This window comes from Podarcis pityusensis (assembly GCF_964106645.2).
Source record: "Podarcis pityusensis genome assembly, chromosome: 14".
NCBI lineage: Eukaryota > Metazoa > Chordata > Lepidosauria > Squamata > Lacertidae > Podarcis > Podarcis pityusensis.
In genome coordinates, this window is record NC_138039.1 from 17,291,387 (window position 1) to 17,313,102 (window position 21,716).

Below are 21,716 nucleotides of genomic sequence, written 5' to 3' on the forward strand. Positions count from 1 at the left end.
ACACTTTTTGCCATCTCTTGCTATGTAAAAGTTATATTCTCCCTGGCCAGTTTGCTGTTTGATCGGTCTCAGACCAGAGTGAGCAGGATAGTGGATTCATGTTACAGGGAGCATATGTTTATGCAAATCTACTTGTTGAGGAGTCCTGTGGTAGGGAACTGATTTCCTCTTATCTGCAACCTGCACAATTGCTGTGGGTTGGAGAGACTCACAAGAACTGTCATTTAATCACTGCTGTTACCCTCTGCTGAGGAGCTATTGCTGTCACAGACCCAATCCACCCATAATAGATCTTTTGAAAGAAGCCATGCCTTGTGTACTCTGGAAGCAGTTGTTTTTGCCTGTTAGGAAGACAAGCCACCCTGAGAGTCAGCAATATCTTCTAGTGAGCACCCCTCCCTCTCCCCTAAGCAATTTTTACCTGGCTGTATGCATGTTGGGGCAGGGGGAGCATCAATTGTCTTTTTTTGGTGTGTCATCACACTGGATTTTAATAAGAAGGCATTCAAATTATGGCAGGGAGAGTCAAAATTGGTTAAAGTGTAGAATTTGGAAACTCCCTGATTGTAATCCTGTCTCTGACACTGACTTGCTTTGCCACTTTAGACAACTCATTTAATGGATTTGTGCTTTAACCTGTCTTCCATCAAGATATAGGAGGAAATAGCTGGATAGTGAGTGCAATAGTAAAATCCAGTGTGGTGACTAAGATGTTGTGTTTGGATACAACTTGATTCAAATTACACCACTCAGCCATGAAGTTTACTGAATGGCTGTAGGTACATTACTATTTCTCAGCAGAACCTACCTCATAGGGTTGTGAGATGAAAACACCACCACTTTGAGCTCCTTGGATGAAGTGCAGGATGTAAATGTGATGTACAAGCACACTTTGATATGGCAATTGAAATGTATGGAATTATTCTACAAACTCGTAGTTTACTTTTGGACCATTGTTCCCATAAGGATTGTTCTGGTGAGCATTATGTCCTTTCCATAGCTGTTTGGGCTACAAAACAATTTATAAACTGAAAACTAAAGCTGTAACCCAAATAATGTATAAAGCATTTCTGAGCAAGACCACAAATTCATCAGTTTACCCTAGCTGATTTTCTGGTCAGTGCTCTTTGGTGATGTAGGGACTAAATTCTATTGCTGTGCTGTGCTCTTTGTGCTGCATTAAAGTGTTATTGGATTCACTTAGCGATGCTATTTAAAATAACATTTAAATGCGGATGGCTTCAGGCAACCCTCAAGATGGCAGCATGTGCAGACACTATGGCACCAATCCTGCAGGGAGTTCTGCACAGAGAAACTCCAATGGACCGTTTCAGGACTGGAGCCTAAACTACAAATAAAGAGAGCTTGAGCAATTAAAGGGGATAGGATCAATGTTATTTATATACACACACATATACACAAGCTCCAGTTGCGGGCTGAGCTCATTTTTATAAAAACTTTAATCGTGCTTGGAAGAAAGGAGACTTGTCAGTTTCCCTGTATGATTATGATTGGTTTCATTTTCTTATCCTTCTGCTCAAGGCCTACTGGCTGTTTTTTTCTGCTCTGAATTCCAGCACTGCAAAAGAGGATCCAGCTCTCTGTCCATGATCTGTTCCTTGCAGATTTAAATACAACAGACTAACAACCCTATTTCCATGCTTGTGCATGGACAGGCATTATTTTTCTAGGAAAGCAATAACATCCTTCAGAACTTACACTTCAGAATTATCTCAGTGACATCGTTTGAAGACATTCATGAAAACAGCATCATGGCACAAGAAGGAAAGATGGGATCACTCTCAGCAGCACAGCCATGTTTACTACAGACCACAGTTTTGATAATAGTTGCAGCTAACAAAGAGGCTTAGCAGCCAACAAAACATCATGCTATTGGATGTACAAGATCAGCCAATCACAGTCATAGTAACAAAACACCAACAAAGGAGAGGAAAGGAAAAGTTAAGAACTAAAGTGTTGTCACAACCAATGCCTTGAAGCACACCTATGACAGCAAAGTCAAATTTCGCATGTCTGATTTCTTTTTTTGCTTTTAAAATGAAAGGGAACATTGTACTTACCACAGATTTCTGTTCATATACAAGTGCAGAGACTTGTCTCGATATCTGGGATAGCACCTACTCCTGGTAGGAAGACAGGTTCAACCTTTGATCTCACTAAGGGAAGGAGTTCCCTGCTCTCCCCCATCAAGAACAAATATGGAGACTTAGGGAAAAAGTATTACCACAACCATGCAAAACCAAACAAAGAGAACTGAAGAGTAAAGAAACAGGGCAACTCTATATGGACATTTGTAGTTTCCCCTTATGTGCTTTTGAATACATCATTGCCAGAAGCTCAATCCTAGGTAGGTAGATCAGCCTCCCTACTTTTAGAAGAATGAGAGTTTATAGTAAGTAATTTCTCTCTCTCTCCCCCTCAGGAATACAGAGACATGCCTCTCTATCTGAGATGCAGAAAAGCTGTAATCTCCTGAGTGGACTTATAGTTTGTTTCCGGCATACTTCATGAAATTAGCACCCTCTGCAGAACATTTTGTCCAAAGTCAGCAGCAGCTGAGGACAAAGACCCTCTTTATAATGTCTGGTAAACATGTGAACCAATGATCAGACTGCAGTTCTGCAAATCACTTCCAAGGGGGATTGCCCCCAAATACTACAGCAGGTGGTGCTCCTCATAAAATGAGAAGTAATTTGAGATGGTATAATTTTTCCCAGTGCCTTCAAAGCTCCAATAATGGCATCAAGCAATCTAGACAAAGTACCAATGACTATTGAATCACTCAGGAAGGACTACTGGAAGGATATGAAAAGATCCTCCTTCCCAATAGCTTTCCAGACTGAATAGAAATGTCCTTCTGATAAGTTTTCTCCAGAATGGACCATGATGGGGGGCAAGGTTTAGGCAAAGCTAATTTCTATGAAAAAGTTAATTGCCCTTTGACATATAGTCCTATCCATATGAATAATACAGAAATCCTTATTTGTGGACAGTGAGCCCAGGCTCTGAGATTCTCCAAGCAAAAGTGATGGAAAAAACTATCTTAAAAGAATCCCCTCCAGGGGAACACTAGGTGAAAACTTGGAGAGGACTGATCAAATCATGAGTGTGTAGTTGAAGTTCCAAGCAGGATATCCATATACCGGTGAAGGATTACTTAAGGAAACCTATGTATGTGAGGATGAAAATTCTCAGGACTTCACTCAGGACTAAGACCTGTCTCTTAAAGGTATTTGTACTGAGTCCTTTCTTAAGAAGTTTGTGAAGAAACTTCAGAACATAATTTGCTTTGCCCTTTTTCCAGGTGAAAGCTCTTCCTGGTAATGCAGGTGAAGACTTTCAAAGTACTGTATCTCAATAGTATTTCTATTGGTGGAATTCCTTGCAAAAGAAAAGAGAGCAGAGGAAATTACGCAAATAATTCATGGCCCTTAATGCCTGTTCCACAATGTCTAGGCTACTACTTGGTAACAGATTTGGCTGCAAGTGAAATGCCAGCCCTTGCAACAGAAGACCTGACTTGCTTGCAACTTCCAGGCTCTGCCTATTGACAGAAGGGCTAATGCTGAAAACCAAGGTCTCCAATACCAAAAGAAAGTTCCCTAGGATTACTTTACTGTGTCAGATCCAAACTTGCTAAACTGAGGAAGAAGTGGGATAGAAGTAAATGCATGAGGTTTTTTAGATCAATGCAATGGGAGCATCCCACATTAGGGGACAGTGATTGTAAATAATATGTCTAGCAGATTGTTTTCTGAACTTTGTGAAGAGGTTCATCACTGACATCACTATCAGCTGGAACACCCAAAGGAGTATATTCTATTCAGACTGTAGGGTGTTCTGCTTGCTGAGCCAGTCTTCTGTTAAATTAAGAATTCTCATGTATTTCAAGCTGGAGGAAAGGCTATTCTCCCATTCAGTCTATTTTCTATAGTCTGGGTGTAACGATGTTGATTGAATTCCTTCTTGCATGTTTATGCACATCTTTGCCCAGTAATTGTGTGGGCATAGGACTGATCTGTATTTGCAGTTGGAACAGCAGCAGCAACAGTTTGATTGTTCCGGGTTCCAGGCTGCTGGTGCTCATTTGATACTCCAACCATGTTCTCTGGGCCATCTTTGGTTGAGCTCCTCAACCAAAGAGGCTCACGTCCATGGTGATAAGAATGTGGTGGATTTCCAAGAGATAATCCCTGAAACTTCCATTCTGAAGCCAGTCAATCCAGGCACCAAGCACTTTTGACATGAGCCTACATTGCAATTTGTTATTGGAATAAGAGAAACATCTTATACTGGAGTCCATCATGAAACTTGGTCTATGCTTTTACACCTGGCAGAATATCATGTTCTCCAGAAGTTGAGAATTCCACAGAGTCTGCTTGGTATGAGTGTTGAATGGCTCATGAGTGGATAGAAACATCTGGTTCCTCTGGGTCCAAGACAGCTCAATCATTGTACTAGTTTACAAAACCAAACTAGAATTAGAAACTTGTTGAGTCTGTTTAAATCAAGCAGATCACTTAAACTATAAGAATAACTAAAGTGTTTGGGAAAGGAGAGCTGGTTCTATGGCTTGAATGTCTGTGAGTTGCTGCGTGGCTTTGAGAAGTTGTTGATGTTTACTTTGGCTCCTGTACATAGTTTGTTCACCTTTACTTTTGTATTCTACATAATCTTGCCTCCGAGATAGCAGATTCAATGAAACAACCCATGAGGATTTTGAGGAACTCTTCGACATCCTTCTTCCTGACTTTTGTTGGTGCTTAGGTAACTGATGTGCCAGAGACCACCCTCTATCTGTTACAAGAGGGGGGAGGACTGGTGGCAAGAAGAGTAATATATTTTCCTTCCCCATAGGATATGGGACTAGTTTATAGGAGCAGATAGAATATTTACTTTGTTGGCATGTTTGAAAATGAAGCTTTTAGATTGCTTGGATTTGTAGAATGGCTTGAAGACCTGAAATGACTTGTTTGGGTGTGAATGTTGTATTCTTAGCCATACGGAGGGATTTTGTATTAGCCTTGTCTCAATTTGAGCAGTTTCAAAGGGAGCCCAAACACCATACAACCCTCAAAAAGGATAGCTGGCCAAACATGTTCGAGTATGTATAAACAATGAACTTTTTAAAAGTCTAAAGTTCCTGTGCTCTACTATATTGGAAGCATTGCATTATGTTCCAAGTTACATAGCATCTGCAGAAGAATCCATCAGCACAATAATTATGAGGGAGATCTAACATTCATCCTAGATGGTTTTGAATGTTTCTGTTCTGCAGCAGTAAGATTTGCCACCCAAAGGTGAACTGCTTTGGCAAATGGAATTAGTCTTAAGGCCCTTGATGAAGGCATAGGATGCAGCCACTTTGCAAAAGCTAAGCAGGTCTAGGCCTGGACAGGAGAGACCACCTACAAACCCTTTGCATGCTGCCTTTTGTTCCACGGAGGAAGGGTGGGATACATCCAAAATAAATAGCATGTTTGTATCATCAAGGCTGAGGCCCCCAACTTTGAGAAGTATTGTTGTGTACTTGTCACTGAAGTTCTCAAGGGACCCCTTTCTCTTTTTTTTGTAAATAATTTTTATTCATTTTCCAATTAAAAAAATATCATATTAATAACAAAACAGACCAAATCTTACCACATTAAAAACAAACAAAAAAATACAGCCAATTAAAATAATTTCAAAGGGGAATTCCCATGTTCTGAATTTCAAGAGATAATGTCATTCATTTATTTTCTGCTTTCTTCTTGGTTGTTTCCCAGTTTTCTAATCCTGATATTAACTATCCTCATCTCTCAGTCCACCAATTGCTGATATGTGGCTCTCTATCTTTGTTTGACGAGTCCATATTTCTATAATCACAGAGGAAGTAAATTGTATTCCATGTTGTTCTCAGTCATATTATTTTGAAGCACAGTCCTCTTTTGATAGCCCCTCCTTTCTCTGCCATTTCTTGCTCTGAAAGGCTTTGGGCTTCCATCCAAGATTAAAATTAATGACGCCATGTTGTCTTTGATATCTCTTAATAAGCTGATGTTTCAAACTGTATCATGGGATGTATTTGGCAGTCAGTCAGTTATATAAATATTGTTTCTGGTTTCCCCAAGAAATAACCATGCCAGCTTTCCTGGGCCCTAGAAAAGCTGGCAGGCATCCAGAATTCACCATCACTCTCCAAACCATATATGAAAATATTCCATGCAAGCAAATGCATCTTTTGCAAAGTACATGCCTTTTGTGGTTCAAATAAAAAGTATCTCCAGCCTCCCTCAGATAAAGGAGACGCCTTTTTCTTTCTGCGTCACAACTGTTACCGCCGCCATTTTCCCTCCTTAGCCTGAGCCACTTTCATATCTGATTTTACTCTGCCAATTTTGATTAGGGCTCTCCGCCGAGGACTGTGGTGCCATACAGCCAATTCATTTTACACTTCTTTCGTCTCCTTGGATAATTAATTCTTTCTTGGCAAGGTTCACCAAATCATGAAATAGTAAATATAACAAATACAAAAGTACGGTAGCCCCTCACCTCATTAATCAACATGCCAAGATGGGAGCCTTTTTGAAGTCCGAAACTTAACCTCCAGTGACTGTGTAGTTTAGCAGACTTTTCTTTTATCTCTTTCTGTCCAGAACACACCTGTTTTTTGTCCAAATCTTTTTAATTTTTAGAAAACAGTTATCTCCTGCTCGTGGGATTGACTCTGGAGAGTTCCTAGTTTGTGCCATGCATCACCCAGTGTCCCAGGCCCCACATCTTGTGCGTGAGGCAGATAATGGATGATCTGCGGGCAGCAAGTCCCCCCCCTACCCTGGGGGGGGGGTCAACAGGGCTAATCACACTCATATTAACCCTGAATTTCTTGCACTGCTGGGGGTCCAATCTCATGGGAGGCAGCCATTTCCCTTGGCAGGAAACAGGAAGTCAAGGGACCCCTTTCAATCACCTGGTATGGCTGTCATTGACATCAAAGCTCCTATAAGAGCACCCACTTGTAAATTTTTGAGTAGTTTGCAGAACTACAGACATTTACAAAAAACTAAGGAGAAAAACCTAAAGCAAGTAGCTTGATGAAGCCAGAACATGCTCAGTAGTTACAGAATGTTGAGTGATAGTTGGAAAAGAAAAATTAGGAAAATGCTCTGCTTCATTTGCTTATAGCTAATAGTATCACAAAAGATATGGCTGGCTAGCTTTCTAAATGCTATGATTTTAGAAAGATCTGGGAAATGGGCAATATTTGCCTGGACGCTGAGGAAAGAGATCAGGTCCCCTTGGGTTACTGAGCCAAGGATCCTGTCTTCATAGATCCATCCCACCCTCTTTTTCTCAGAATTTTTTATTAAAAAGGTCATTTTTTATTAAAAAGTGAGTAACAGCTCGCCTAGGGACAGTTACACCTGGTCTCACCCAATCTGAGACCTGGTCTCACCCAATCTCTCTCTTCTTTTTAATGTAAAACAAAAGGTCTTTCAGATTGCAGAGCTGATTTAAGCTGTCAAAGTGCTACAAATGATTATGCCCCCACATGTGCAGCCTTTGTAATCTAACTCAGGGTGTTTTTCAGTGAATGGGAATATCCCACTCTCTATTAGGACAGGAGAACAATCTTATAAATGGAATTTGCCCTTAATTCTGGAGTAAGATGGAGTAAAAAAAATTGTGAGGGCATGGAATGGGAACTTAAGCTTCTAGAAGGGAAGCAGTGCATAGAGTGGCTGGGGAGGCCCAGCCAGATGGGTGGGGCATAAATAATAAATTATTATTATTATTATTATTTACATTATATTAAAACCTACAATTGGTCCAACTAGCTAAACATTGTCCACATTGATTGGTAGCAGCTCTCCAAGGTTTCAGGCAGGAGTCTCTCCTAACAGTACCTGAAGATGCTGGTGATTGAACCTGGGACCTTCTGCATGCAAGACAAATGTCTCAGGGGGGTTGAGAGAAAGAAATATGTTCACACTAGATCTTCATGGAACAGCTGCCGGGCAGACATGATCTGCAGCAGAGAATTGGAGAATGTTAGCATTGTTTAACTCTTAATCAGCTGCTTTCCCCCTGCAGCCTCTTTCCTTCAGTGCAGGAAAGTTTTTTGTGTGGAAAGGGGTGCTCTAAAGCTTGCTGTCCAGAGATCAGGACTTGTTTGTACTTTCTCCACCCAGAGTGGCTCACATGAACCTTGGGAGAATCATTTCTTCCTCAGATATTCTCTGCTTCTTTCTCATGGGATTGGACAGAAGAGAATCAGTGCCTCGGCAGATGTCAGCTGGTAGGATTGGACAGAAGGGAAAAGAAGGAAGAGAGGATCTTCTTGACTTTGGCACTAAACTTTGTTACCACCTTTTCTAGAGTGGGGAAGGGTACTGTAGTCAATACTCAATTGCATGGGCTATGCACTGCTGTGAGGGAAGGCAGGAATGATCTTTGTTGAGATAGTTTCCTGCTTCTCAACTGCTTGGGTGTGTGGTGTGACTAGTCATGGGATTTAGACCAACTGTTTATATATGGGAGTGGTAGCCCGTGTCCAGTGCTACTTCTGCTTCTGTGGAGGGGTAACATCTGGCTTACATGATAGGTGTTTCATTTACAATCTTCAACTGCTTGCTGGGAGATGGAAGAAAGAAGCATTGCTTCCCTACACTGTAGGGGAAGGTAAGCAAGTGAATAGCTTCCTGAGAGGAGTTAACTCTAGACCTAATATGCAACAATCCTTTCCTTGTGCTCCTTTCTAGATTCTTGCCTAGGTAGAGGAAAGGGGAAAGCAAAGCTGCTTAAAAATAAAAGAGAAACTATAGGACTGAAAATAAAGAAAGTAGAAATCTCAGGAACCTTCTTCCAGACCCACAACACAGCCAGCCTGGGGCAGCAGGGAGTGCCTCTTTCTGGTGAGCTCAAAGGTTGGCTTAATCTTACCCCTAAGAGAAGGTTCTAGTCCAGATGTAAAGTCTTGTCTGTCTCTCCCAACAGTAGAAAGGGCTTTACAGTCCTGCACAGTTTGAACATATTTTATATATTGTGCTGCGTATATTTAAGGTGGAATTAAGAAAATGAAAATACATTTTTCAAAGAACTATGTGCAATTTCATATTTCTCCAGGTACAATGAGAACACAGATAACAAAACATGAAGTCTTTGTGAGCTCCCTGTGCTCCTCCCACCTCCAGGCCCCAACTCTGGGCCCACTTCAGTCAGAATCCTTCAATGTCACATTCTCTCCCTTCAACATTCAGAATGAAAAATATAATTAAGTATTGCTTCTTTATCCCCAACCGGCTCTTCTCCTTGCAAAAAGTGTCTTCACAAATTTAATTCCATTATCCCAAAGGCTCCTGTACCCCACCCACAGATCTTAGGAGTCATAACAAACAAATCTTGACATCTTTGGTTAAAACAACACACACACACACACACACACACACACACACACACCACAGAGCAACACATTGCCCAGTATGCTCCTATTTTGGCCTGTGGTGTCTGGCACAAAAGTTTCTTTTCAAGAAGGAAGCGTTAGTGCTGAGCTTTCTGCTCACTGGAAGTTGGATATTCTTCACTTTTCCTTCCTAATCCAATCCATTCCTCCTCCTCTCATACAGTTGTTGCTGGCCCATACTGAAACAGGAGAGGGGAAGTCTCTTTGATCCGAACATAGAACCTCCCATCAGGCCAAGCCTTTTGGAGCGAGAGGGGCAGGAAGTCATTTGGAAGCCACTGCTCAACTTCATCTGACACGAACACTAGTCCAAAGTGTTCCAATTGGTCTTCACTGTAGCAGAAAGCATCTGCATTTCCCAGGACATCGCGTGAGACCTCGTTCATCTCCTGCACCACCAGCTTCACCACATCTTCTGCCGACATCTTGTTGGTGAGGTGCAGCTGTGCAGAAATAGAGGTAAGTAAGAGCAAGAGGAAGGACAAAGAAAGACGAGGGTATACCCAAATAAGCTGGCTCCCCCTAAAGAATAAAGCCAGATACTTAACTGAGAAATTAATGTGTCTTCCTAAACTTATTCCAGTCCCACAAGAATAAAAACTGAGGGCACTGTACTCTAGCATAATTGAATTTGGTGAGCTATCCTAGATTCAATTTGAGATCTGCATATAGTATTGGTGTCCACAGGCCTTCTGGATAAACAAGAAAAGGACTTTTAGCCATGCCAAAAAGAGCAGAACATTGAATATGTTCTGCTGATGTGGCATAAAAGTTGCCTGATCACTCTTTTTAGGAGCATACCAGTGAGAAATGAGGATAGAAATAGTGATACCATGAAAGCAGCTTTGGAAGATTGCAGTCCAACCACATCATTTCCCCTTGCTTTCTATAGCAAGGAATATTGTCTAAATGCAAAGAGCTATACGCCATGGCCATACTCACCATGACACCACCACTCCAGAACAGGTGGTCAGGTTTGGCTTAGGTTTGAGTCAAGCTTAGGCCAGGCTTTTTTTCAGTTGGAACTCGCCAGGAACTTGCCATTATAAGAAAGCAAGGGAGGCATTCATGATGAGTTTCAGCACCTCTTTTTCTAGAAAAATAGCACTGGCTTGGGCTACATACCAGTCATGGCTACAACCACCAAGAACGATATAGAGTATATGACTGCCACCCATTTGGGCTCTATATGATAATTCTTTAACAAACATTGTCTCCTGTCTATTTATTCATTTTATCCGACTGTCCAAAATGTAGACACTGTGAAGCCAGACTGAAGTTCAGCCCTGACATTACACACAACCATAGTTTCAAAGAAGATTCAAAGAAGGCCATGGGCTCACACACTATTATCTGTTCCCTGAAACAAATGCCTCTCTCCCTACTCTAACCTATTTGGTCTTATGCATGATTTTTGATAACCCTGGTTAAGGGTGTTTCTTAATTCAGGACACTGGTTCTGAAAGAGGATCCTAGGGCCCACCCCTAATCCCTAAACCACAGTTGTATCTGTAATGCCTTCCTTTGCTAATGCTTCTCTAATCAATCAACATCCTTCCTTCTACGCTAGAAAACATCCTTTGATAGTGGACATAAATCACCATTCTCTTTTAAATGTTATGTTATGGTGAATAGTTCCTTAGTCCCAAGGTCTGGAAGAGAGGACAACAGAGACGATGCCCTGGTGTCCCGTAGTCAACCCAGTACAATCTATGTATCTACACCCGAATGGAATCTTTACAAAGCTCTTTTCTCCAGTGACTGCAGTGTGATTTATCTTCAGAACAAATGCTGTTAGCTAGAATGGTAAAGTTTATTGGTCCATAGTCTGAACCAATATGACTCGTGATGTGGATCTAAGGTTAATCCTTAACAAGTAAATGGATGCCTAGTGCATTCATATTATTACACCCTGAAGGCTACACTGTAATACTATACCGTGTTCAGATCTACACTGTACATCTCCACCCCATTTACTCCATCTGAAAATTTGGCTATTTATGATTCATGAAGCCCTTAGTTAAAAGCATCATAATAAACCACCATAAAAGTGCAGCATTGCAAGCCACAATCAGCATTGCTAGCTCAAAAATTGAACCTGGCTGATGTGGAAATGAACAACTCACTGGACATAATCCCCAATAAATAAGGTAAAGGTAAAGGACCCCTGGACGGTTGTCCACTCAAAGGTGACTATGGGGTGCAGCACTCATCTCGCTTCAGGCTGAGGGAGCTGGCGTTAGTCCACAGAAAGCTTTCTGGGTTACGTGGCCAGCATGACTAAACTGCTTTTGGCGCAATGCAACACCATGACGGAAGCAATGACGGAACACCGTTTACCTTCCTGCCGCAGTGGTACCTATTTATCTACTTGCACTGGTGTGCTTTCAAATTGTTAAGTTGGCAGAACCTGGGACAAAGCAACGGGAACTCACCACCATCACGTGGATTCAAACCGCTGACCTTCCAACTGGCAAGCCCAAGAGGCTCAGTGGTTTAGACCACAGCACTACCTGCTAATAAATAAATAAGGTACCGGAGGCAGGAACATTATGTTTCGGGACATGTTAGGTTGTGTCTATAGTGTGGTTTTATAGCGAAAAGGATGTATAATCTAATAAACATAATACATATTCTTTTTGCAAGTGCAAAAGTAAAAGTGCAGGGAGTTGCTGTCTGGATGCATCCTCAGATCATATGGAATAATAACAGCATTCCAATTCTCTGTGGCCTACTGACACTACCATTGCCAGTTCTGGGACGCAGCCCCAAAAGAAGCAATACTCGGAAACCCATTTAATGGAAAGTATCAGGAAAGGGAAGGGTCACATGGCCAAATCTGGGAAAAAGGAATACATCTTCTTCCTGCAAGTGTTGCCTCCATTTTCAGTACTGCACTATTGTATTGATGAGCCAAGACCAGGATTTTAATGATACCTTAACGCTTGTTTCTTTGGAGAGCCCTGTTTCGTACTGAGGGCACACACGTAAGGCGAAGGAGCCTGTTGACTTGACCCGGTTTGCTACATGTCCTGGATCTGCTGCCTCCTGGAAGGTGCGAGTCCATTCCACTGAGCGTGTCCGAAAGACAGGCTCAGAGCTCCCTGCAGGACAGCCATGCCTGGGGCTGAATTCTGAGCCTGTCCCAAGTCTCACAGGGCTGCAACGGCCTGCAGTTCTGCTTTCAGTTGGTGAACTGTCAACAGAGCCAGGGCAAGACTTTCTGGCCCCATGGCAAAGGGGTTTTGGGAAATCCAGGCTGCTGGTGCGGACACAGTAGGCCTGCCTCTTCTCTGTGATGCGCAGCAGCTCTATTTGCCGACTAGGAAGCACAAAGTCACTGTCATAAAGCTCTGGGGGAGGCCGAGGCTCCTCTGGAGGAATAGGAGGTGTCTTTAGCTCATGGTTCTGCAGGACGTCAGGGGCACTGTCCCTCAAAGGGCGTGGATTTCTTCTACTGCAGTACTCAGGCCCTGAAGAGGGGTAAAGAAGGTCAAGCTCTCTGGGGCTTTGGGCTCTGCTGGAGTCATAGTCACTGTCTGTAGCTAAGAATACTTCTGATGAGCCCTCTTCATCTGAGATTCCATGTGAATCTGAAAGAAAATGATAAAAACATTACTTCTTTATCGGGGAATTATCTTGGAAAATGTGCAGTAATTCACTCAAGCAAGTTGTACAAGTGGACCTGAGGGTCAAACCTGTTTCTACTCCAAACCTGGGAGTTCTGATTGGCTAGAGCAGGGGTGAGGAACCTCTGGCTCATGGCCAATCTTGCTCTGCCAGGTTGTTTTCCTGGTAACACAAACTAAATGGCAGTTGCATTACCTGTACAATCCTGGGAACAGGATGTAACCTGTTTAAAGCATTTATGGGCAAGAGCACAACATCATCAGTTTACTTGGAAGTGATCATCTGGCCAGTGATCTTTGTGAGTCTCTCCCCAATCTAGTCTCCTTCCTCTTTCTTTTTAAGATTGGAGTGAAAGGGATTCTGACACTCCACTCTTGCCACTCCACTTTTGCCCAGTTTCTTTTCACTGCCAATTTTTAACTATTTTTGCCTGGAACATGTTTATCCCACAATCCTCAAACAAATTCTGCACATGCCTTCCTCATTTTTCTAGAAAATATATATGTACAAGGGAGGTGAATAGTTTAGCTGGCAAGAGGTACTAGAGATTATATTAAAGATTACAATGCATCAGATTCTGACAACTCCTAAATTTGTGCTGTCAGGATATCTGGAAGGCTTCATCAAGGTTAATGATAGAACTTTTCTTATTAAAATGCTGGTGACAAAGATAACTTGGTCTAGATAATGGAAGTTGTGATAGCACCTTCAGCTTTACATGCAGTGGTTAAGGAGGGAAAGACTGCTTTCATATGTAAAGGCCTATAAAGTAGATAAATTCAAGGAAATCAATAGCAAAGAAAAGGATGCATTTATTTATAAAAATATTTCTATACCGCTGTATCATAAAAAATACATCACAGTGGTTTACAACAATATAAACAGAAAACCAAATAGTAAAATTATAAATGTTAAAAACAAGTTAAAAGCAGAAAGAAATTAAAAACAAACATCAATAGACCATTGTGGGGATGTACTATTAATTGCCTGCGTAGGCCTGGTGGAATAGAAAATTTTTCAGCAAGCTTTGAAAAGTTGACACATAAGGTGCCCACTGAATCTCTATTGGCAGGTGTTCCACAAGACTGGACTGAGGACACTGAAGGCTTGATTTCTCGTGGTTATCAAATGAGCCTCATCAATTCAGGGAACGACCATAGATGCTTCTGCAGATGATCTCAGTGATCGAGCTGGAATATAAAGGTTCAAGCGATCCCCAAAGTGCCCTGGACCCAAGTTGTTCAGTGCTTTGTAAATCAATACAAGAACCTTGAACTTGGCTCGGTAATAGGTGGGTAGCCAGTCCTGCTCTTTTAACAATGCTGTCACATGTTCTTGACTAGAAACTCCTCATCAGCAATCTGGCTGCAGCATTCTGCACCAGCTGGAGCAGCCCCACATAGAACACATTATAGTACTCTATCCTTGAGGTTACCAATGCATGGACTATCCCTGTCCAGGAACAGCCATAGTTGGCAAACCAGATGAAGCTGGTAAAAGGAACTCATAGCCACAGGGGACACTTGGGCCTCTAGTGACAAAGATGTATCCAGGAGTACCCCCCAAACTTCTTCTGAGGGAATGCAAACCCATCCAAAACAGGTAACTTGCCAATTTCCCAAATGTGGGAGCCACCCACCTAAAGAGCCTTTATTCAGTGAAACAGAATATCTGTAAAATGGATTTTGAAAAACATCTGGGCAAAGAGAATGAGCGAGAATAAGCTATCTAGGGAGATAAAATGGTAGAATGCCCTTGTCAGAATACTTTCAGAAGAGGTTGTCCAGACAGTTACTGGGGAGGTTTTAGATAAGATACCTTGTGTTAGAGCAGAGGGCTGGACTAGGAGAGGGGATTGATTAGCAGTTTTAAAAGTTCAGAAAAATGCAAAGGAAACTCTCACCAGAGTTGAGCTTGCGGCTCATTTCAGGAGAAGGGGTAGGTGAGGGAAGGAAGTCCAAATGGGAAGAGGTTGATCGTGTTTTCTCCTTTAGTACAATGCTAGATTCTTCAAGAAACCATGTGAGTGGGATGCCACCAGAAGGCTGCTTGTACCGGGCATGCTGCAATGCATCCATCATCCAGCGCATTTCTCGCCAGATCTCCTCCATTTGCTGTCCAAGAGAAAGACACAGAATCAGCTCCTTTTTTGGCACTGAAAAATCTTTCAGGAGGCTGCGCAGCAGGCTAGCCACAAGTTTTGCCATCTTTGTATGAGAAGGAGTTGTACACACATATTGATGGATGCTCTTAGAGATCCTCCATGTGGGGTGGATCTGGTTTTTATATACTTATGTTAATACACATGTAGAGCTTATGCACACTGGGATGTAGTCACTTGGTGTGGCATGGGTAACTTTTTACAGCCCTGAAACTACCCCACACATTCCTTGAAACTCCTTACGACTGCTGTGCTGTGCTACCAATCTGGATAAATAGGGTTCATTCATTGAACACGTCTCAAACAGGAGCACTTTCCTAGGATTGCGTCATTTCTCATAACTCCCCCTCTAATCCCCACTCCATACTTATTCCCTGAATTCAGGATTTTGCAGAGAAATAAATTTACCCAAGGCCATAATAGAAGGTTGCATAAGATCAATTTCTTTTTAAACAGTCATTGAAATTCCCTCACATCTTGGCCCTTTGCATTCAAACTGCCAGGCAGTTAAGATCAATCTCAGGCAGGTAAGCTTCATTTTGGTGGTCCACAGTGTGTCTTTGGATTTGTGGTTGAAGACAGGAGATGGCCCATCCATTGCATGAAATATTCATATTTTGTATTTTATTGTGTTACAGTTGGAATTCAATGTAATTCAAATTGTAATACAATATATAAAAAATAAAAGAATAAAAATACAATTAAAAGCACAGTGCGTTACAATTGCTACAGCAGGAAGAAAAAGCATTAAGTGGTCTGCCAAGACCTTCAGCAATTTTCAAGTGGTCCATGGGGGAAAAGTTTTGGAGTCACTGTTCTAGAGGACAAATTTGGATTTGACAAGAGACAAGCTTAACACTTAGATGGGCTTGCTGGCTAGAGCTGCTGCATGCCTTTGAGATCCTTCATTATTGACAATAAATAAATCTTAACGCAGCACAACACAGCTGAAAGCATGCTGGCATCACCACCCAGATGCTTTGACTAGTAAGAAACAAAAGTGGGAGTTCTGGGGTAGGAGCTATCCTATAAAACGCTGTTGGTTACTTACTACTAATGTTCTTTCTGGTGTATGCAGCAGGATCCAGTAAACAGTGAACTAACACTCCCACTGCCCTAGAACAGCCAGGATGATGTTGCTATATATTTTCAGTGTGTGGCTGGGCATCTGTATGACAGCAGAACAGGAAAGATCTGCTTCAAGGACCAGCTACCAAGCAGTTAGTGTTAGCCAGGCTGGGTCTGGATGGTATATATGCCTCTGGGGTAATAGGTCATTGCTGCCACATACCCTGAAATGACAGGTGAAGGAGGTTGAAAAACAAAGGTCTACTGGACCAAAAGGGTACTTGCCAGTATGATGTGGGTTTCTTCCTCAACATCTTGGAAATCAGTGGGGTTCACAGAAAGGCATATAGAAATCTTCCTGTCACTGAAGATTTAGGGTGCCCAACCCCTCTGCTCCTTCATCCAAAAACCTGGATAACTTGTGGTTGTCCATGGTCTCCTGAACCACTGCTGAACTTGACTTAATACTAACTAGGGAAACTCCATTCTGATGTGCTGGTCATTCTTGTAGAGAAGGCTGGCCTCCACCAAAGTCACCCAGCAGGAAGGATTCCTCCTGCTGCTATATAGACCTGTGTGGCATGTCTCTCCTTGCATGTTCAGGTGCACTTTCACTGTTATGGTGTGGGCTAAGCCATAGGTGAAAGTGAAACTGTCATGCAAAGGCCTAAAAGGGTGAATAAGATAACTCACAACTCCAGCTAGTCTATGCTGTGAGGTCACTCATGATCGTTTCACATTCCCTGAACCATCCTTCCCCAGCAGAGGAGACTGACATTGGATGTCATCACTATGGAGGGAGGATTGTGAAGAGGTGATACCTTTGCATGACTGGATATACTCGTCCTTCCGTTCCCTTTTATTTTAGACAATAGGCAGAAAAAAAGCTAATAAATAAGGAACCGGGAGCTGGCAAAGTAAGAATAAAAAACCATGAAGGAATAAGAAGCAGGATCTGTAAAAAGCTCTGTCTTAAGGCAAGGCAGGCAAGGTATGGAGCCAGAGACTCAAGAGTTGACTGATACAATCATTTTGGTTCCATGTGACCTTGCCTGTCCTAGGGCAGTGAGAGTGTTAATCCCCTGTTTACTGGAAACATTTTGCATGCAATCCCAAGGCAAGAGAGCTATATTCCAGCAATTAGCCATGTAAAGAAGATATACTGTACTGGATTGGTTGTACAGGGGATCAGCAATTTGTCACCTAGCATATCATGCAGAGCATCTCACACTCAATACTTTCTATTATTCCTCTGTAACATACCTGTATATAGTCCTGAATTTGTTGATGCCTCTGCTTGGCAGTAGTTAATTCTGAGTCTGAGAAGGCCTCTCTGAGGCTCTGTTGAGAGAGAAGTGACTCTAGCTCCAAGAGGGCAGACACTTGGCAATACTGACTAATGAACTCGTGGTCATAAGTGAAAAAATGAACTGGAAAACAAAGGAAGAGGAGGGGGTCAAGTATTACCAGGGGACCATCACAGAAGCAGATCAAATCATTGCCAACAGAACTGGAGCTATATAAAGTAGAAAAAAGCTCACAGATGAATTTGGACTATCAATATTTGTTTGATTTTATTGCAGTGGCCAACATGTATCTCATATCTACCCCTCCCCCCAAAAAACCTCAATTTGTTACTAAAAGAAAAAGTTAAAAAATATTAAAACTTGAACTTTTTTTTTTAAAAAAAATCTCTTTCACTGCTCCTATAAGTTCCCCACTGTCGTGCCATGATGCTTAAAAAAATGTGTCCACCTTAAAAAGAAATATTAAACTGACTGCTCCCATGGTTCCCCCACTGTGATAATTTGATGGGGAAAAGGTTTTGTGACACCCACTTATGTCCTTAAAAGGGGGCCACACCCACTTTTATACTGTAGCCATGCCTATTTTCATAATTTGGTCCAGAGGGTTAGCCATGGGCCAATGTAGACTTCAACCTGAAAAAAAATGGTATATATGTGGTCCTCAGGCCTGGGCTGGATTAAGACCTTTCGAGGTCCCAATCACTTAAAAGATTTTTAAAGTACTTTTTAAGAAACTCATTGGATTAAGGATGACATGAGACAGTCCCTTTGTGAAGAAGCAGGAAGCAGAGGACAACAAAATTGATACATCCCAAAGGGTCCCCATGCAGCCATTCTCACCTAGCTCAAAGATCTGAAGTGGAAGTGTGAGAAATCCAGACCGAGGTGTGTAAGGATTGTTCTGGCCAGGGGCAGTACACACATCCTCGGAGGGAGGCAGAAGAAGGAGAAATGAGACCTGTCCTCCGAAGTCCAGAACTTCCTGACTGTACAGGCGAAAATCTTTGGCCTGTAGAATTCAAACATGAGAAGGCATTGATGTACAGCCACAACTTAGCAACCAGTTGAACATGTATGGGGGATGATTCTTTGAACTGAAATGGCTTTTTCCTAATATTGGGATGTTTCTGGAAGACATCCTTTTAGATCTTTGCCATTGTTCATAGATACATTATTACTAAGTTTTGGCAAAGTAACATAGAAGGCCAACAAGGCTTTATATAAGAAGCAAATGAACTTTTGGGAGGTGGATAGCAGGATCTAATGTTTAGACTGGCATTTCTGCTGCTGTCAGACTCTCCTAATCCTATAGGGTAGAATACCCCCCCTAGATATTTAAACTTTTTTTAAAAAAATAATTCACTCCCAGGGGTTAATCTTGCAGGCTTCTTTTGTTTAATCATGCCAAGAAAACTAGGTACAATAGTTTTAGCCAATATTTATAAAGTTGACATACTTTAGACATTCTCTGAGGTGCAGACCTATCTTACAGTTTGCACTACTGTCTGAGCAGGGGCTGCTTACGCTGCAGTACAGAGAATCTGCATCAGAATGGGAATCATTTCAGTGTAGGGCTCACCCTTGGCTACATTGTTCTTGCTTATAAAGAATAATTTCTATCTGTATATTGGCTTAATATTCATGATATGAAGTAGAAATGTAAAAAATGTAAACTGGCGCCAGTACAGTAATGTTTCACTGAGCTACAAAATCAGCAATACCTCTTTCTCCTCTCACACACAATACAACCGCACCTAAAAGTTACCTCATGCAGTGGGATATTGACCAATTGCATCAGCTCTTTGATTGCCACTTGAAGCTCCTGAAGGAAGAGATTCTGGGTGGTCTCGAGATTTTGCTCTGTGGGAATTGGCTCCTCCACACTGGCTTGGTGTTGCAGCCACTCCCATTCCTCCCTTGAAAAGAAGACATAGGGATAAATGCACAGATAACTTACATGCAGTAAATGCCTAGGAAAAAATGCACATAATTATGTTGTTGCTTGCTAGGACGTGCATTTTCACACTTCTTCTGGAAGTGCTTTCATATAGGAAATGTGTGATGTCTAAAGAAGCCCTCAACGTCTGCATATCATCAGGGCATTTAGTATGGGAATGAATATGGACTTTTCACATGAAACCTGACTTTTTCACTTGGAAGGAACTAGGGCAAAGAGCTAGGAGCAGGAAAAAAAATCATTTTTGAACCACTAAGTTAGGTGGTATAAGGCATACAACCCTAAAGTTCTTATATTGGACCCATGAGCCAGCAGAGCAGAGAGAGTTAAAAATATCTCACTGCCATAGTCTGAGATCAGATTAGGAACCTGCAATTGCTTCAGAAGTCACAGATTGGTTATACCCCCTGGAGCTGCTATCACATGATTAATATGCAGCCAAAAGATCTCAGTTCAGTATGTGACTTTTCCTTACTTAGTACATCATTTAATGAGCAATTCATCAGATATCTGGAAATATCTTCTTTTAACATCACCATCTAAACCTGCTGGCAAACCTGCCTGCCCTGTCCATATATTCTCTCTTCCATTTCTCTTGACCGTACCCATTTAGCTGTAGTCAAACCAACAAGGGATCTCCCTAACTCTAACCCTCTGACTGAGAGCAAGTGATGTAGAGCACAATGGGATTAAGAAATAACCCTGTCCATCAATGTATGCTGCAGGCCTGGATTGAAAGCCCTACCTGGAGATGTTTGGGTTGCTTCGTATCTTCACATGACATAATATGTTGGGTAAACGTTCAGGCACCAACACTCGGATCTGGTCAACAGCACTACAGAGCTTCAGGTAACCCAAATAGAGACCTGGGGGGAGAGCCTGGCTGCTTCGCTGGTGGTAAACCAGCTTGTCCTAAAGGGAGAAAATGACCATAAAATGGCACATCTTGCTGCAGAAACCTGACAAAATTCAACTGAGAAAGAGGGACCCCACAACAAGGCTAAGATCCCAAGATGCTGCTGTTCTAGCCAGTAAGGGTTAAAACAGTGGTGGATTTCTTTAAAAAAAAAAAAAAAGCAGCAGATCAAACTTAACAGTTTGTGTGGCTTGAATTCAAAGTTCAGTCTAGCTATTTTGTCTGCAGCTTCCTGGATCCAACCAAGACCAAAAGCCTCAGGAGACAGACTGGCACGGGGCAGGAGGCACCAGAAATTTTACAAAGGAGACTGTTGTTGTCAGATATCCAGACTAGTGCTGCAATCTCCAGGAACAGAGACTGCGTTGAACTGGCCCTTTAGTGGTTTGGCCTTTGCTAATCCTGGCAATGGCTTTGAATAAGCACTTTCAATAGACCCTTGTACAGGTGCTTGAGTGCCTTTTGTTGCTGGAGACACTTGGCTGACTGAGAGGAAATGAAAAGAGAGAGGAACAACTAGACGAGGGGTCAAGAGGAGGAGGAAAGGCTGGGCACTCACGGAAGGGATTCTTTGCTAAGACCTGCTAACAAGCTGGGAAAACAACTGCAACTGGATGCAAGAAGGGTAAATGTATCAAAAATAGTTATCTGAATCCCTAGTGGGAAAACTTACACCTGGGAAACCAACTTTTCCTTTGCCTCTGAAAAGCGTCACATACCTTGAATAAAAACTAAGCAAAAAAGAAGCTGAGCTTCTGCACTCCTAAACAGGGCTTAATGCAAGCCAAGTGTCACCACAATTTAGCCCTAGAATCCATTCTGAATGCCCTGGAACATGTAAATAAACAACCTGAACACCTGCAGGTTCCATGTATTGCCAGACAGTTGGTCTGTCTAGACCAGTACTGGTTAGTCCAAAGATAGGGAACTTCTTTTAACCTGGAGTCCACATCCTATTCTGGCAACCTTTGGGGGGGGAAGCAGGACCAGAACAATGAATGTTAATTTTATATTTATATAGTAGTCTAGTCTCTCCACATGTACACACCCCTCTCGTATCTTACATCCAAACAAGCAAGACATTAACAGAATTCAATGACACATTCTTTGTAGCAGAAGCAGCCAAGCAGGGCCACTGATTATGGCCTGGGAAGAGTCCTGAGGATCAGAGAGAAACGTGAAGGGTTGCATTTGACCCCTAGGGGTTCTCCATC

General features: G+C 42.1%; 1 protein-coding gene and 1 long non-coding RNA gene across 11 annotated transcripts in view; one reads left to right on the plus strand and one right to left on the minus strand.

Moving 5' to 3' along the window:
- Positions 1-2,038: 2,038 nt before the first annotated feature.
- The window catches only part of LOC308463499 (ankyrin repeat and fibronectin type-III domain-containing protein 1-like), a 366,925-nt gene continuing 347,247 nt past the window's right edge, over positions 2,039-21,716 (minus strand). For all 10 annotated transcript variants that reach the window (XM_080981922.1, XM_080981924.1, XM_080981921.1 and 7 more), the window contains 7 exons: positions 20,332-20,498; positions 19,395-19,545; positions 18,470-18,638; positions 17,586-17,752; positions 14,997-15,207; positions 12,401-13,056; positions 2,039-9,906 (listed from right to left, as the gene is read on the minus strand). In XM_080981922.1, the coding sequence (XP_080838048.1) occupies positions 9,619-9,906; positions 12,401-13,056; positions 14,997-15,207; positions 17,586-17,752; positions 18,470-18,638; positions 19,395-19,545; positions 20,332-20,498 (1,809 nt within the window). In that variant the 3' untranslated portion in view covers positions 2,039-9,618. The remainder of the gene's footprint in view (positions 9,907-12,400; positions 13,057-14,996; positions 15,208-17,585; positions 17,753-18,469; positions 18,639-19,394; positions 19,546-20,331; positions 20,499-21,716) is intronic.
- On the plus strand, positions 9,785-21,461 carry LOC308463562. The gene is made up of 5 exons (XR_013979613.1): positions 9,785-9,922; positions 14,166-14,384; positions 15,088-15,290; positions 20,312-20,435; positions 20,731-21,461. It is a non-coding gene; the product is annotated as an uncharacterized lncRNA (long non-coding RNA).